Source organism: Aphanomyces astaci (assembly GCF_000520075.1).
Source record: "Aphanomyces astaci strain APO3 unplaced genomic scaffold supercont1.76, whole genome shotgun sequence".
Taxonomy (NCBI): domain Eukaryota; phylum Oomycota; class Saprolegniomycetes; order Saprolegniales; family Verrucalvaceae; genus Aphanomyces; species Aphanomyces astaci.
The window spans coordinates 256,415-271,974 of NW_009798339.1; the positions used below are offsets into that span (position 1 = coordinate 256,415).

The following is a 15,560-nucleotide window of genomic DNA, read 5'->3' on the forward strand; positions in this document are numbered from 1 at the left end:
CGTCCAGGTAGACGACAGGGCGACGGGGGGACATCATCACTGTGGGGACCATCATGCCCACGTACGCGTCACGGGCGTCCTCATGCGCCTTGCTCATTGCGATACTCGGTGGCACCCACACGCTTCCCCCTCGCATATCCTTGCTTGGCCAGGTATGACTGCACTGCGCGAAGGCAGGACCCATAGCTCTTCTTGCAGCTGACATCGACCGACACGACATTGTGTTCTTGGAGCAGGGCTAACACGTCCTTCCCGACCGTCCGGGTACGGGTTACAGAGCGGTCACGGATGAATGTCCTCACGAGGTCACGGACAGCACGAGTTTTCAGTACAGTTGTGCGGTGATTGGTTGTGTTGGATGGCGGTTCAGCAACCGACAGATCGCCCAAGGTGTTGAACTCGGCAAGAACGCCTTGTACAGTCTTTTTCGCTCGACCTAGGCTCCAGTAACATCCAGGTTGCCTTGCTCGCGGAGAGTCGCTTGGAGCCAAAGTATGTCCAACTTCTCATCGTACGACAAGCTGCGCCTACGGCGCAACTTGACGAACTGTTTGATTCGAGCTGCGGTGGAAGCATCCATTGCGTTGACGTCGGATTCGATTTTGGCGCCGTAAGTCATGGCGGTCTGGAATTGGTGGGAATCGATCGGGCCAATCACTGCGGTCATTTTGGCACTTATTTCATCGAAATCCGTTACGAAATGAAGGAATTAGATAAAAAAGAGAGAAATTTGGTATATTTTGTACGGGTATTTTGATTCTCAATGTTACACACCACCATTGAGATATAAGAGTTTTTCTGGATTGCATTTTTTTACATTTCCCAGTTCCTAATCCACATGGTGTAATTGATTTTCACAAGTAATTATTCTTCATGGTGTTGTTTTATGTTAATTCGAACAGTTTTTCCATCGTATTGTGAAATACATTGCGTTTGAGAGTTTCACGCAAATGTCATCGTATTATTGAAGAACTAACGAATACAATACACCAAAAATCGTGGAAATCGACCAATTTTTTGCCAAAAAACCTCTACTAGCCCCCTCGATGCTCTCGCAGACTGTTAGGTCTCCTTGTCACCACGTGGTTATAACCTTTTGCATCGGTGCCAAAACGTAATTTTTTTTGTTACTCAGTTTTTCCAGTTTGGACATGCTTCAAAGGAACAAATGTGTATTTTATGAATACAAATTCAGACATACTTTCGGGTTAATTTAATTCGCAGTCGTCAAAACAATAATTGGGAATAACTGGGTGGTTATAACATTTTGGCCGAAAAGGAGTATCGAGTATATCTTGGTCTTTGTATACGGCACTTATCCGTACGAACGTTTTCATTATCCGGATTAATCACATTGTTTAACCTAATTACCAGGTAAAAAACGTAACTAATAATATGATTTAACGTCAACAATTCGTGGGTTTAACTGAAAGAACCGATGCGTTACAGTAAAACGTCTCCTCCATAATAAAACGTCTCCTCCTGAGGATGGCCGATCTGTAGTCTGTTAGATGACTTGCACCATACTACTGTACTATAAATATTAATAGTATTGTAGACGAGGGCCGTTACAGCTCCAACTTGATCCCAATTCGAATTATAATACTGTAGTCCAAGGGAAACACTGAAGGTTTGTATGCGTCGACATTTTAACTGATTAATTCCTTTTAATTGATTACTATTAATAGTAATTCCTTTCAAAGTCGAGCGAAGGCGCCTGAACAACCGCGTGGTTCTGTACTACGTATTCTGCCCAACAAGAATGGTCACATTTGCTTTTTGGCTCAAGTGTGCGTATGATGCAGCTTGGCTGCTAGCGTTGCATTTTTTATGGTCATGCATGGCATGACTTTCTTATTCCACATGTACTATGGTAGTAAAGAAGCATTGTTTTATTACATCTTGTTTTCCGTCGCCGAAACTACAAGGTGGTCGCCGCTACTACTAGTATCTCCTTTGGCCAGCGAGACTATGTCGGCGGCACTGGTGATGGTAGGTCGAGTCGCGGTAGTGGGGTCGATGATGACCGCCGAGGATTCGTTCTTGGCGCCACGTCGAAGCAAGTCATACGTGTACACGACGAGGCCTAGCCACACTTGGGCGAATCCGATGGCTTTGGTCCACTCAAAGTTTTCGTGGTAGATGACCACGCCAATTAAAATGTTCAGAGTCGGGCCAATAAACTGCAAGAGGCCCATGATAGTGAGTGGAATGGCCTTGATGGCCGTGGAGAATAGCAGCTGTGGGGTTATGGTGAGCACCCCCAGGCCCACCATGAGAACATCGTACCCCACTGAGATCGTCGTGAACGCGCCAGTGCCCTGGTATTGCTCGAACACCAAGTATGTAGCACTCGGCAATGTCAAAATGGCAAATTCGATGCAAATGCCTTGAACGGACAGCAGCGGCGCCTTCTTTTGCAAGAGGCCGTACAAACCAAAGTCCATGGCCAGCACGATGGCGATCCATGGAAACTTGCCGTACACAAAGGTCACGGTGAGTAGACCGGACCCGGCCGTGGCGATTGCAACCCATTGCCACATGCGAAGGCGTTCGCGAAGACACAACACCCCCAGGAGCACAGTCACGAGGGGGCTTGTGAAGTAGCCTAAGCTGAGCTCAACGATAAACCCAGCATTCGCCGCCCAAATGCTTACGAACAAGTTCACGCCTAGTAGAGTCGCGGTGGCGGCGTAAAATCCCACAACGGTCCGCTTGAGCGAAGCTAGGAAGGATCGGAAAGATCCGTTGGGGCCGTGGCCAGTGACCAAGATGACGGCGGCTGCCACGGGCAGGGCCCACACAATTCGATGGCAGAGAAGCTGCATCGCCGGTACTTTGACGAGTTGTTTCCAGTAAACGGCACTCAGTCCCCAAATCAAATACGCGACGATGCCCATGAAAATGCCTTTTCGCTGAGGCTGCTTCACCATGATGGAGCAGGATTGCAAATTGACATCCACTGCCACGGCAAAAATGGGCTATTTTTATAGCCCTAACCTACAAGGACAGGAAGACAGGTGGTTGTGTATTTCAAACAATTGTCAGAAATATTAATACCACAACAAACGAAGCAAACATGATCTCGTCCAGGACGACTTTCCATACTTAGGCCGATGGAGGTGGTGTTATTCATAACGTTGTGTACAGTGCAATTGATACAGTGCAATACTATTAATAGTACTCACGTTAACGTTAAGTAACGTTATTGAGGAATATACTACTTCGAAGTACTATTAATACGTAGTACGTAGTACTTCGAAGTAACCAAATGCCGGTTACGTGTGTCAATTTGCCGGATAAAGTTGGACCTCAACCACCAGCAGTCAAAAGCAACCATGATGCAGCGTGCAACCTCCCTGGTGGCAGTCAACGCCCCAAAGCACGTCGCCGCATTCAGCAAAGCAGCAGCTCTGGTAGAAACACCGCGTGGAGGTCCTAGCTCTGGATCTGGTGCGAAGATCGCAGGTCGCTCTCGCTTTTACAAAGCGGTTGGCATCGAGGCGGAAGGCGACGGGTACTGCATCACGTTGGACGGGAAGAAGGTACGCACGCCGAGTCGGTCGCTTCTTCAGCTGCCCACCAAGGCTCTTGCCGCCACGGTGGCCATGGAGTGGGACGCGCAGCGCGAAGTGATCCAGCCCACGACAATGCCCATCATGACGCTGGCGTCCACGGCGTTGGACCATTGGGACTTTGAGTTCATCATCGAAGAACTAATGAAGTACTTGCAAACCGACACGATTTGCTTTCCCGTGGAAAGCCAACACCAGGAAAAGCTAGCGACTCGCCAGGAAAAGAAGTGGCAGCCCCTGCGCAAGTGGTTTGAGACCGAGTTTGGTGGCGAACTCGACATCAACTACGGCACGATCACCAAGTTGCAGCACGACGCCGTGGCCGTCAACAATGTTCGCACGTTTGTCGACTCGGTACGGCAATGATACACACGGTATCAAGTGGTCAACTGACTAATTTGGACTAGCTGGACCACTTTGAGCTGATGGCCTTCCGTCTGATTGTTCGCGAATGCAAGGTATGCCACCTCCCTTGTCCATGGCGTTTGACCGAGTGATTTTATGTGTAGTCGATGGTGGTCGCGTTGGCTTTGTTTAAGCGGCATATCACTGCCAAGGAGGTGCGTTGCGAACATTGCTGTGACGACGAATGAGGGGTGTTCAATATGGAGCTATTGGTGGTGGTCATAGGCGATTGAATTGGGTCGCTTGGAAGAAGAGTACCAGGTATGTGAAGTATATTCGTGCAGTAGCGAATGTGATAACCATGTTTTTGTAGATCGAACGATGGGGACTGGTCGAAGGCGGGCACGACTTGGACCGTGTCAACTGCTCCGTGAATGTGCACAGTGCATCATTCTTCTTGTGGCTGTTGAAGGAACGAAGCCCATAAGTGCAGTCAAGCCTATTCGAAGGAATACTGCGGTAGCTCTGTTTAATGTGAACCGACATTCGAAATGTAGCTCTACTATACGTATGGGTGCAGCTTGGTTCATACATGATTGGTAGAAAACAATCTATATGAAATTTTCAACCAATCAGCTTCGAATTGATTTCCGTTTTGAGAGGTAACTGGATAAAATCAAGTGGCTCGGAACTATTTCCACTCTGAATTCATTTTCCATCAACACTACTACGCGAATTTCGACATGATTTGAAGTCCTATGAACTGCAATGATTTAAAGTCCTAACAACTTTACAACTTATTAATCTCCTCTTAACGAGGAGAATTAATGCAGTTCGTAGGACTTAAAATCATGTTGAAAGTCGTACTTCGAATTACTATTATTTAGTTATATGGATTTCAAATATCCGTGATAGTATCATGCGTCATCCAACTGCATCCCAACGTCATCCAACATTAATATTAGGTCATATCCTAATTAATAGAGAGTAGAGTAAATTAGGATACAGTTTTGCTAGGTCATTGCATACAGGCATCGACCGGGTGCGGCACGGCCTACGGCCTACCTGCAGCTGCCCGACAAGAAGAAAAGATAGATCATTCGGTGAAGTGAGAAGCTCAGATCCGCGCTCTCGTACGGCCGCGCTTGGGCAGACGGCTTCCCGGGCTTGGTCACTACTGTGCTTTTGGTTTCATCCCACAACTGCATCCAATGTCTGTCCAATGCCATCCACGCTTCACAGTTAATTCAACAATTATATTATATTAACCATAGTAACATTATCCAAGGTTGGTATATTCTTCAATCTGTTCATAATTAGATCACTCATAATATTCAGCGCAGTCCCGTACTACTTCGAAGTAGTACGTAGTAAGCCTTAAGTATTGTGGTGATGAAAAATGATCTTAAAGAGTGAAAATATCCATACTACTGTCATCCATACTATTAGTAGTACAGGCTGCGAAGATCGCAGGTCGCTCTCGCTTTTACAAAGCGGTTGGCATCGAGGCGGAAGGCGACGGGTACTGCATCACGTTGGACGGGAAGAAGGTACGCACGCCGAGTCGGTCGCTTCTTCAGCTGCCCACCAAGGCTCTTGCCGCCACGGTGGCCATGGAGTGGGACGCGCAGCGCGAAGTGATCCAGCCCACGACAATGCCCATCATGACGCTGGCGTCCACGGCGTTGGACCATTGGGACTTTGAGTTCATCATCGAAGAACTAATGAAGTACTTGCAAACCGACACGATTTGCTTTCCCGTGGAAAGCCAACACCAGGAAAAGCTAGCGACTCGCCAGGAAAAGAAGTGGCAGCCCCTGCGCAAGTGGTTTGAGACCGAGTTTGGTGGCGAACTCGACATCAACTACGGCACGATCACCAAGTTGCAGCACGACGCCGTGGCCGTCAACAATGTTCGCACGTTTGTCGACTCGGTACGGCAATGATACACACGGTATCAAGTGGTCAACTGACTAATTTGGACTAGCTGGACCACTTTGAGCTGATGGCCTTCCGTCTGATTGTTCGCGAATGCAAGGTATGCCACCTCCCTTGTCCATGGCGTTTGACCGAGTGATTTTATGTGTAGTCGATGGTGGTCGCGTTGGCTTTGTTTAAGCGGCATATCACTGCCAAGGAGGTGCGTTGCGAACATTGCTGTGACGACGAATGAGGGGTGTTCAATATGGAGCTATTGGTGGTGGTCATAGGCGATTGAATTGGGTCGCTTGGAAGAAGAGTACCAGGTATGTGAAGTATATTCGTGCAGTAGCGAATGTGATAACCATGTTTTTGTAGATCGAACGATGGGGACTGGTCGAAGGCGGGCACGACTTGGACCGTGTCAACTGCTCCGTGAATGTGCACAGTGCATCATTCTTCTTGTGGCTGTTGAAGGAACGAAGCCCATAAGTGCAGTCAAGCCTATTCGAAGGAATACTGCGGTAGCTCTGTTTAATGTGAACCGACATTCGAAATGTAGCTCTACTATACGTATGGGTGCAGCTTGGTTCATACATGATTGGTAGAAAACAATCTATATGAAATTTTCAACCAATCAGCTTCGAATTGATTTCCGTTTTGAGAGGTAACTGGATAAAATCAAGTGGCTCGGAACTATTTCCACTCTGAATTCATTTTCCATCAACACTACTACGCGAATTTCGACATGATTTGAAGTCCTATGAACTGCAATGATTTAAAGTCCTAACAACTTTACAACTTATTAATCTCCTCTTAACGAGGAGAATTAATGCAGTTCGTAGGACTTAAAATCATGTTGAAAGTCGTACTTCGAATTACTATTATTTAGTTATATGGATTTCAAATATCCGTGATAGTATCATGCGTCATCCAACTGCATCCCAACGTCATCCAACATTAATATTAGGTCATATCCTAATTAATAGAGAGTAGAGTAAATTAGGATACAGTTTTGCTAGGTCATTGCATACAGGCATCGACCGGGTGCGGCACGGCCTACGGCCTACCTGCAGCTGCCCGACAAGAAGAAAAGATAGATCATTCGGTGAAGTGAGAAGCTCAGATCCGCGCTCTCGTACGGCCGCGCTTGGGCAGACGGCTTCCCGGGCTTGGTCACTACTGTGCTTTTGGTTTCATCCCACAACTGCATCCAATGTCTGTCCAATGCCATCCACGCTTCACAGTTAATTCAACAATTATATTATATTAACCATAGTAACATTATCCAAGGTTGGTATATTCTTCAATCTGTTCATAATTAGATCACTCATAATATTCAGCGCAGTCCCGTACTACTTCGAAGTAGTACGTAGTAAGCCTTAAGTATTGTGGTGATGAAAAATGATCTTAAAGAGTGAAAATATCCATACTACTGTCATCCATACTATTAGTAGTACTCTCCGTTTGGCCGAGACGAATTCAAATATATTTTTCAGTGAGCCGATTTTAATGCTATTTTTTACATTCCCTTCGTCCAATTTGTATGGGTGAATATGATCACTTTGCGGACACGTATTTCAGTCGGACATACTTGGCATTTGTATTGGACTTAAGGGGAACATATTTTGTCCGAATGAAGTGCCCGAACGGAATACTTGTGTATTGTATTAACCCGCATAAGAACGATCAGCTTTACAGTAGCGAGCGACGACAGAGCATCCGCCCACAAAATTGCGCACACCGCAGCGTAGCGGAGGTCGTGTGTATAATTTTGAGCAGGCGGTGCCTTGGCGAGGAGTGAGCCCCAATCGTGCACTTCACCGAATGTCCAATCGATTCCTCTTGTCGGGAAAAGCGGCAGGTAGGCCGCAGGCCGTGCCGCTACCCGGACAAGGCCTGTGGTACAACTATTCGCATTTAATGCGTAAATTCGGTTAAGTGCGTGTCCGAAGCACATATCCAGCAAATATTTGTCCGAGTCGTTATGGTATGGTATACCATTAGCCAAATGACAATATTAATGACAAACCATGGAACTTTCGAAACTTTTGACTGAATTGAAGAGTGATGGATACAGTGTATGTAAGGTACTACTAGTATGTGTTTGAATTTCAACTTGTGCCTCAATTTGTGCCCTGTTCTCGGATTTCTCCTATACAATCTCATGGCATCAACTGGTATTCGTGGGGCTCTGTCAGCAATTATACATTCTATGGCTCAATACAACGAGTTAGCACGGGTCATGCATGCATGGCTCACGCACACACAAGCAATGGCGAGGAATCGACAGATGTCAAGAGAACCTGAAAAGATCGCGTTGATGGTGGTTCACAACATTAGGAAATACCTATTTAACGCTTGTGTTAAAATCGACTGGACTTGGACGCACTTGGCAAAACTACCGGTAACTGTACTGTATGCGATATCCTGACGTGAGACAGAAGAACAAATTAAGTTTGCATCGTGGCCGCAGAGGAGTTTAATCATAAAGTTACCCCAAGCGTTTGTCGCGCAATGGCTCCGCTGTGAACTGGCGGCGTCTACAACGCCCGACGGTACTGTACTCATTGGACATGTAATACACGTTAAAGATACGTTAAACTGAAAATACGTAAATGTACCCAGTACGTACTGTATCAACAACCCCATACAAATGGGCAGTGCACGCCACACCAGTGGCTCTTCGTTCTGCGACCTGGAATACATGGATTATCCGGACAAATCTCGTTTTTATCCAATGAAAAGCGCTGATCGATTCATGTACGGGTCACTTGACGATTGGCGTAACTTCGAACTTCGAAAGTGCTTTCCCCACCGAGCCAGCGACAGATAATATATCGAAGTTCGAAGTATATATATGAACCCAGCTCACCCTCTGGCGCAGCTGTTTCGCCCTTCTTGCGTCGAGTTTGGAAATCGAGCGCAATCGACGGCAATAGCAGCTATGGACAGCAATCAGTTCCTCATTGATGACGTGATGGACTCGGACGACCTCGGGCTCATTGACGGCTCGTACCCGTTCCTGGCGAACATGTCCAGTATGAGTCTGCTGCAGCAGCAATCACAGATGCAGCAGCAGCACAACCAGGCGATGCCACCGATGCACAATCAGCGCAGCAAAGGGCCGCTGACGCACAGTAACATGCCCACATCGAACCAGTACCTGCACCACAACCAGCAGCAACAGCTCCGGTCTGGCCACATGTCGCCTGGCCGCATCGACGTGGACATGATGAACCAGAACAACCCAGCGCAGGCAAACCAGTCGTCACTGTTCCAAGCTTACGCGTCTCAATTTGGCCTCAAGCAACCAACCATGCAGATGGAAGGCGGAGTGAACAACAACCAACATGGAGACACGTCCGTGGAAGCGTACGCCGCGCTCATGGGGGTGAAACTAGAAAGTCCGCGCTCCATGCACAAGCAGCATTACCAGGCAAACGACATGTCTCGCGCGCAGCTGAACGCCCAGTTCTTTGAATCGTTTAGCCAGCAATCCGCCATGCCGCCGTCGGCTGGCGGTCCGTCGGGCCATCTCCACGGACAAAACAACATGACGTCGATGACCCTTCCTGCTGGCATTGGCGGTGGCTTCCACATGAACCACCACCTCCAGGGCCTCGTGCCCGTCGACACCACGAGTGCGGCTGCCCCCGCCCAGCTTCGTGCGGCTGACCACCACGCGTTCGATGCCAAGCACACGACGGCGGACGCGCTCGTCGACGGCAACGTGCGCATCAAGGCCGAAAAGTCGTTTCAGTTTGGCGGCGCCGTCGGGTCTCAAACGTTGTCGCCGGAAATGCTGTCGTCCATGATCCAGAGCAACCGGCAAAGCACGGCCGACATGACGTCGCAGTCGTTTGGCAGTGGTGGCACATGGAACGCATGTACGTCCATTCTTGCTCATGCAGACACATTTGTGGCTCTTGTGTGGTGACCATGATGTTGTAGCCGACGTCGACTTTGACAAGGACTCGGTCGTGTCCAAGGCTGACAAGAGTCGGGAGCGGAACCGCGACCACTCTCGCAAGTCTCGTCTGCGCAAGAAAGCGTTTGTCGAGTGCCTCAAGACCGAGGTACAATTCGTATCGCATGTTCCGTATGACTTGTATATATAACCTAATATATATATATATATCTAATATATATAACCTAATGTATATATATATATATAACCTAATATATGTATATATATATTCCTAACATATGTATATATATATACCTAATATATATATAACCTAATGTATATATATATATATAGGTCAAGCAGCTGCAAATGTACAAGGACTTGTGCGAGCAAAACGCCGACCTCATTGCCATGGTGTCGCTCGACCAAGACCGGAAAGTCACGTACTTGACTGCGAGCTACAACCGCGTGCTGGGGTACCATGAGAAGAAGGTCGTCCATGACGACGTGAGCATGTTTGATCTCATGCATCCCGTACGTCCTTCAATGTCATCACGATTAAATGTTATGATCTTGTGATATGTGACATGGTAGGATGACGTGGCCAGGGTGCGAAGTGAACTCAACCGCGTGACCAAGTACCAAGACATCCTCGGCGGTAACGTGATGATATACGACGTCGTATGGCTAACACCAAGCGGATTTGTAGTGCCGTACCAGCCCAAGCACAGCAAAGGCATGTACTGGAAAGGAGAACTCAACGCGCGCATGTGTGATCAAGGCATCGTGCTAACCACGCGCGTCCAGCGGCAGCCACTCGCCAAAGCATAGCCCTACCTACCCATGTCAACATGTGTCTGGACGGCGACAATAACAATAAGGCGACTGTTTTGAGTGCAAGAAACAGACGGGAACGACGATCGATCTGATGTGTGAATCCCATGTATTATGTGTTGTCATACAACCACGCTATGCATCATCGTTCGCTCGTTCGTTCGTCTAGTTAAGTAGCGTTGGTGGTGGCAGACAGTAGCGAGTCATCCACAAGCAGTTGCAGCCAGTGGTGTTGAATCGCCTGCTCGGTCGTGATGAGAATCTCTTGTTCCACTTGCAACGTGCGTAGAAGGTCCTTGGTTTGCTCTGTCTCGAGGACCGCACTTGATAACAGGTGATTCACTTGGTCTGGGGACGTTATATATTGGGCCAACATGGTATGGACCGTTTGCAACAAAGCGCGGCATACAGCGTGTTCGTTTCGCAATCTAATAATAGATATCGACATGTGACATTGTGTCCATCCATTCTCGGACGTACGAGACAATGTGCCCATCGACCACACGTTGATATTGGTCCATTTCACTCGTCGCCAACACCTACACAGTCCACTGTGACACTTCTTCAACCTCATGCCGATACATATATATATCTTGGGTCGTAGAACGTCATGTTGTTGCTATGGTTGGTACCTTGGCGCGCATGGAAGGCAACATGGACGCGAGAATAGTGTCTGTGGACATGCCATATGCAGGGGCATAAGAAACATCCATGGTCGTGTTCATCATGGCGAGGATCTGGTTCTTGAACAGTAGGAGGGGGTCGGACGGCTCGACTTGGATACCGACCGCCACGGCGTCGGCGCTCGACGGCGTCGCAGGCGCAAACCCGTGGTTGAGCATGTACAGCGCCATCGAGTTCGTGCCCAGGTGAAATTGCACCTAGATCGCTCGTTACAAACGAGTTGGCCCTGCGATACAGTAGCATCCAGCTGTGTTGTACCTCGTCTCCCTGGGCAAGAGCTTGAGATGCGATCAACGTAAAGTGACCGGCTTCCACTTGGATGCGATTATCGCAGTCGTGGCATGGCGTTAATGTACTCACGACAGGCACGAGCACCGCGTCAAACTGGTCGGCGTCCTCCGCTGGATCGACTTGTAGCTTGGGCACTAAGATCGAATGGGCCCTTGAAGCCGCCGCATGTTAGGAGGAATCGAGTGAGGGGGGGCGGCATAATACATACCACACGGCGGCCATAGCCCATTGAAAGGACTTGAGGGTGAATTGGGCAGGGGTGAAGAAGGGCGGGTCCACGATGTTGGACGTGAGCGGCGACTCGAGCGCGTCGTAAAAGTCGGCGATCGCCTTGCGCCGAGTCTCGGTGAGTCGAGCCACATGCGATCCTTGAATGAGATCCCATTCATCCTGTATGTTCGCACTCTGTCAAGGAGGAGGAATAAGGGCACGAGGGTGCGGCGTACGTCTGACAAGAAGATGGTGCTGTGTAAGGTTTTGGGCAGCGTGCTTATGAACGAGTGCCACTTGGACGAAGGTCCTTTGTGCTTTTCTTCGAGGAGGTGCAAGGCCAGCACTACCGCGGGGGGGAGGTGCGGGTTTGCGTCCACGAGGAGATGGATGCGGCCTTCCTTCGCTGACTGAGCAGACATGACGTTGTCCATGGGGATGCTCAGGATTTCCTCGCCTGCAGCAATGGGCGACGCGGCGACGTAACGTCCGCCCCGCCCTGGGGCCATTCCAGACAATTCAACTTTCTAGAGATGGATGGGATTTGAGAATACAATGATGACGATGGATATGGTGTACGTGAGAATGAGATGAATGCACGACGTCGTCGTCTTGCAGCAAGTGGAAAGCGGGGTCGTGTCCATCTTCGTGCAGCATCTCAACGTTCACGATTCGATCTGGATGGGACTTGGCCACGTGCGACTCCAAGATCAGTCCATGACCAGGCACCGCTCGCTTGATGCTGTCGAATCGAGGGATGCCATCTCCCGCCAAGACAAAGGTGGACAGAAGCAGCAGCGTGATTTTCCGGAGAGGGAGCATGATGTTGAGGGCGTTTGGAAGAAAGATCGCAAAATGAGGAAAGGGCGTGGAAAGTGGTCATATCCGGATTCGACGATGAGTCAAAATTTAATAGAAGTCCTTTTTTTATTTCATGTTTTTATTCACCATCGTCCAATTATAAAATCGTCCGGATATACATCATCGATCCAGATCTTTTGATAACATCGCCGACGTGTCCATCAACATGCATTGGACAGCCATCGCGGTGGTATTATTGGCACGTATAGCAAGCACATCGGCATTCAACGATCCTCGACAGTGGCTTATTCAAACAACTGTACAACTCCACGGCGCAGACGGAATCACTCGTGATCATGAGCTGCGAATACCTTGTTGTGTCGACGTGCAACGCGAAGGGGTGAAATTCTGTGAAAGTGGCGACCTCCTTCCTTCCGAGTGTGGCCTTTTCAAAGCCTACCTCATGGGATTACAGGAAGGTATGTCGTCGTCGCCCGAGGTCGCTATCGTTTCAGCAATGCCATCGCAGGCAACCAAGCATGCCACTGCCCTGCGCTCGCCCCACACTACGTTCCAAAGCAATTGAAATCGCTGCCATTCGATGTCCAGCATGCAACACGCCAGCGAATCTACTTTCAGGTGAATTTCTTTCGTCATTAGCATCACGCGTCACGAGTTCGTGTGCTAGTTATCCGTGTTTGAAGGCGATACGCAGACCTTATCTGACAAAATCCCTGCAGTGTGCACTCAAGTGAGTGTACATTTTCAATGCCTCAATGCATGCATGTCATACTCGTTGCCCTAGTTTGACTTGGATGTGGACAGTTGCTCGCAGTTTGCCGCTGCATACACCCAACAAGTATTCAACATAGTCATTGCCGACTTCACCGCACATACCCACTTCTTCTCGCCTTCACCGACCATTATGCACGTAGGTACTTGATGCTGAAGTGGCACACGCCTCCGACCAGCTTGTGGCTCTATTCCCGTACAACCCCCAGCCACTTGAGGCACTTCAACGTGGTGCGAAAGCACTCTTGTCCTAGCATAATCGTGCGACGATTCCATCGATATGCATACATACATAGTCATTGCCCATCTGCAGTCTGCGTTGGCTGATGAGCAAAGGCGGCACCAACAGGTCTCTCGGGTACGCCTCGGGTCTCTAATCAATACTAGTACTAGTGATCGCATTGGGGTATTTGTAGGCTTACGGTGCACTGCGACTTGAGCTCCAGCTCCAAAAGAACCTACACGCGACGGCACTAGCTACTGACAAGGCCAAGCAAGTGAACTCCTCGCCACTCATTGCAACCGACTCGAACGCAGAAGTCCAAGGGTCCTGTACCGCCGCCATGGCGGGGATCAAGTCGACAGTGCCAACTATTCCTGGCAACAGTAGCAGCACCACCAGTGTACATGACTCGATCAAGACCATTCCCATCCGTCGGTTTGACTCGAGAACCCTATCGTATGTATATACCTCGTACAAGTACACTTTGCACGACGTACATTTACCTCACTCATTGCGGTGATGTAGGTATGCAGAGTACCGACATTTGGCGACGCACTCTGTGCCGTTCATCTTGACGCATGCCAAGATGCTTCCATTTACCCCTGGCGTCCCGCCGTGGTCGCTGCATGTGCTCAACGCCACCTGCGGCACTCGCTCCGCCGTGCTGAAACATCAATGTCCCCACAAATCCACTTGGGCAGGTACAGATCAGTGCACTCACCATCACCGCCAGCTTTCGTAGCCTATATAGATCAACGCGAACAGATACTTTGTACTTTATGGCAGGCATCGAATCGGTCACGTACGCAGCCCTGCACGAGTTCCTATATGACATTCACCATCGCAAGCATGAACCTTGGTACATACAATAGTCACAACATAAGTAACAACTGTGCAATGTGGAGTAAAGCAACCAACGTGTTACACTTTCCAAGACATCATATATATATCATAAATACATGTCCTAGGCCCAAGAGTCTCTCGTCGTTGTATCTCCACGACGAGAGCGTAACCTCGTTTTGCCCCGACTTGCTCCAGTCGTTTGTGGTCTGTCCTATCAAAAGCATATATATATATATATATATCGTCCTTTGTAGATTCCAAAGTACTTTGCCCGCGATGCGTTGCAACACACGTGCACCAAGAACACTCGGTACTGGCCGAGTCTGTTTGTCGGAGATGCGCGGACGTCGTCAGGTACGCGCCGCCCCCGCTTGTCCAGATGCCCCCCCCTTGATAGATCGACCCCCTGATGATGCAGGGCTCCATGTGGACTGGGGTGCTACGTCGGCGTGGATGGGACTTGTCCAAGGCCGCAAGCGATGGCGCATCGCGCCTCCGTCCGCCCGCCCCTTCCTCTACGAGCAGCCGGGAGCCGACGGCAAATTTGACGCCGACTTGATGGCCCCCAACATGACTGCGTTCCCGTTGCTGCGCCACGTTCCCGTGTACGACGGGGTGCTGGAGGCCGGGGAAGTCATGTTTATCCCGGCCGATTGTCCCCATCAAGTGGTCAACCTCGAGTTGGTACGTAGCAACTTGCGCGCAACTCTAGCTATGATTGGTGGATACGAATAGAGTGTTGCCGTGGCCATGAATCTCGTAGACCACGCCAACATTGACGCCCACACGCGCCACGTCCGACACCAACTCTTGTAAAACAACTAGTATTAATACTAGTACTACTAGTAACTCGCCTTAGGGAGGCGGCAGGCATGGGCCACAGCGCCGTGGCAGGTCAGTACGAGCACGTGTTAGCGTCACTGGAGACGACCGCCCGCCATTGGAAGGAGGACCACGATCAGGATGAACCAGTGGCGATAACGTTTGCCGACTTCAAGCAAACAAGTATATGTCGCCATAACTTTTGGATTGTTTAATTCAGATATACCAATAATACTCGATCGAATCCTATTTTTTATTAGTATATGACTGTAACCACCCGTGAAGAAGCGATGGCTGTTTGGCTGCTTGT

The 15,560-nt window shown here is 49.2% G+C and overlaps 6 protein-coding genes across 10 annotated transcripts; 3 read left to right on the forward strand and 3 right to left on the reverse strand.

Moving 5' to 3' along the window:
- Positions 1–80: 80 nt before the first annotated feature.
- On the reverse strand, positions 81–619 carry H257_15891 (hypothetical protein; the record flags this gene model as incomplete). Its single annotated transcript, XM_009844158.1, has 2 exons — positions 81–436; positions 532–619. 2 exons carry the CDS (start codon positions 617–619, stop codon positions 81–83), a joined length of 444 nt encoding a protein of 147 aa, XP_009842460.1.
- Positions 620–1,879: 1,260 nt separating this feature from the next.
- H257_15892 (protein RarD) lies at positions 1,880–2,940 on the reverse strand. The gene has a single exon (XM_009844159.1). It carries the CDS (start codon positions 2,931–2,933, stop codon positions 1,896–1,898), a length of 1,038 nt encoding a protein of 345 aa, XP_009842461.1. The 5' UTR covers positions 2,934–2,940; the 3' UTR covers positions 1,880–1,895.
- Positions 2,941–3,304: 364 nt separating this feature from the next.
- Positions 3,305–6,469, forward strand: H257_15893. 2 transcript variants are annotated; one of them, XM_009844160.1, is made up of 5 exons: positions 3,305–3,929; positions 5,908–5,958; positions 6,010–6,060; positions 6,131–6,166; positions 6,219–6,469. In XM_009844160.1, exons 1-5 carry the CDS (start codon positions 3,339–3,341, stop codon positions 6,330–6,332), a joined length of 843 nt encoding a protein of 280 aa, XP_009842462.1. In that variant the 5' UTR covers positions 3,305–3,338; the 3' UTR covers positions 6,333–6,469. The 2 variants fall into 2 exon arrangements, with proteins under 2 accessions (XP_009842462.1, XP_009842463.1); XM_009844161.1 differs by lacking the exons at positions 5,908–5,958; positions 6,010–6,060; positions 6,131–6,166; positions 6,219–6,469 and adding exons at positions 3,983–4,033; positions 4,085–4,135; positions 4,206–4,241; positions 4,294–4,508.
- Positions 6,470–8,787: 2,318 nt separating this feature from the next.
- Positions 8,788–10,581, forward strand: H257_15894 (hypothetical protein; the record flags this gene model as incomplete). Its single annotated transcript, XM_009844162.1, has 5 exons — positions 8,788–9,730; positions 9,795–9,919; positions 10,105–10,284; positions 10,345–10,408; positions 10,460–10,581. The coding sequence occupies 5 exons, from the start codon at positions 8,788–8,790 to the stop codon at positions 10,579–10,581; spliced, it is 1,434 nt and encodes a 477-aa protein (XP_009842464.1).
- A 172-nt stretch (positions 10,582–10,753) lies between these two features.
- On the reverse strand, positions 10,754–12,591 carry H257_15895 (hypothetical protein; the record flags this gene model as incomplete). The annotated part of the gene is made up of 7 exons (XM_009844163.1): positions 10,754–11,012; positions 11,065–11,123; positions 11,217–11,465; positions 11,527–11,710; positions 11,768–11,949; positions 12,006–12,296; positions 12,349–12,591. 7 exons carry the CDS (start codon positions 12,589–12,591, stop codon positions 10,754–10,756), a joined length of 1,467 nt encoding a protein of 488 aa, XP_009842465.1.
- Positions 12,592–12,773: 182 nt separating this feature from the next.
- Positions 12,774–15,493, forward strand: H257_15896 (hypothetical protein). Of its 4 annotated transcripts, none has more exons than XM_009844165.1 (14): positions 12,774–13,049; positions 13,100–13,209; positions 13,259–13,321; positions 13,376–13,429; positions 13,506–13,593; positions 13,659–13,720; positions 13,779–14,041; positions 14,111–14,286; positions 14,351–14,444; positions 14,554–14,632; positions 14,683–14,782; positions 14,847–15,112; positions 15,164–15,240; positions 15,288–15,493. In XM_009844165.1, the coding sequence occupies exons 1-14, from the start codon at positions 12,797–12,799 to the stop codon at positions 15,463–15,465; spliced, it is 1,863 nt and encodes a 620-aa protein (XP_009842467.1). In that variant the 5' UTR covers positions 12,774–12,796; the 3' UTR covers positions 15,466–15,493. The 4 variants fall into 4 exon arrangements, with proteins under 4 accessions (XP_009842467.1, XP_009842469.1, XP_009842466.1 ...); XM_009844167.1 differs by having other exon boundaries at positions 14,372–14,444; XM_009844164.1 differs by having other exon boundaries at positions 14,372–14,444; positions 14,847–15,240.
- The last annotated feature ends 67 nt before the right edge of the window (positions 15,494–15,560 follow it).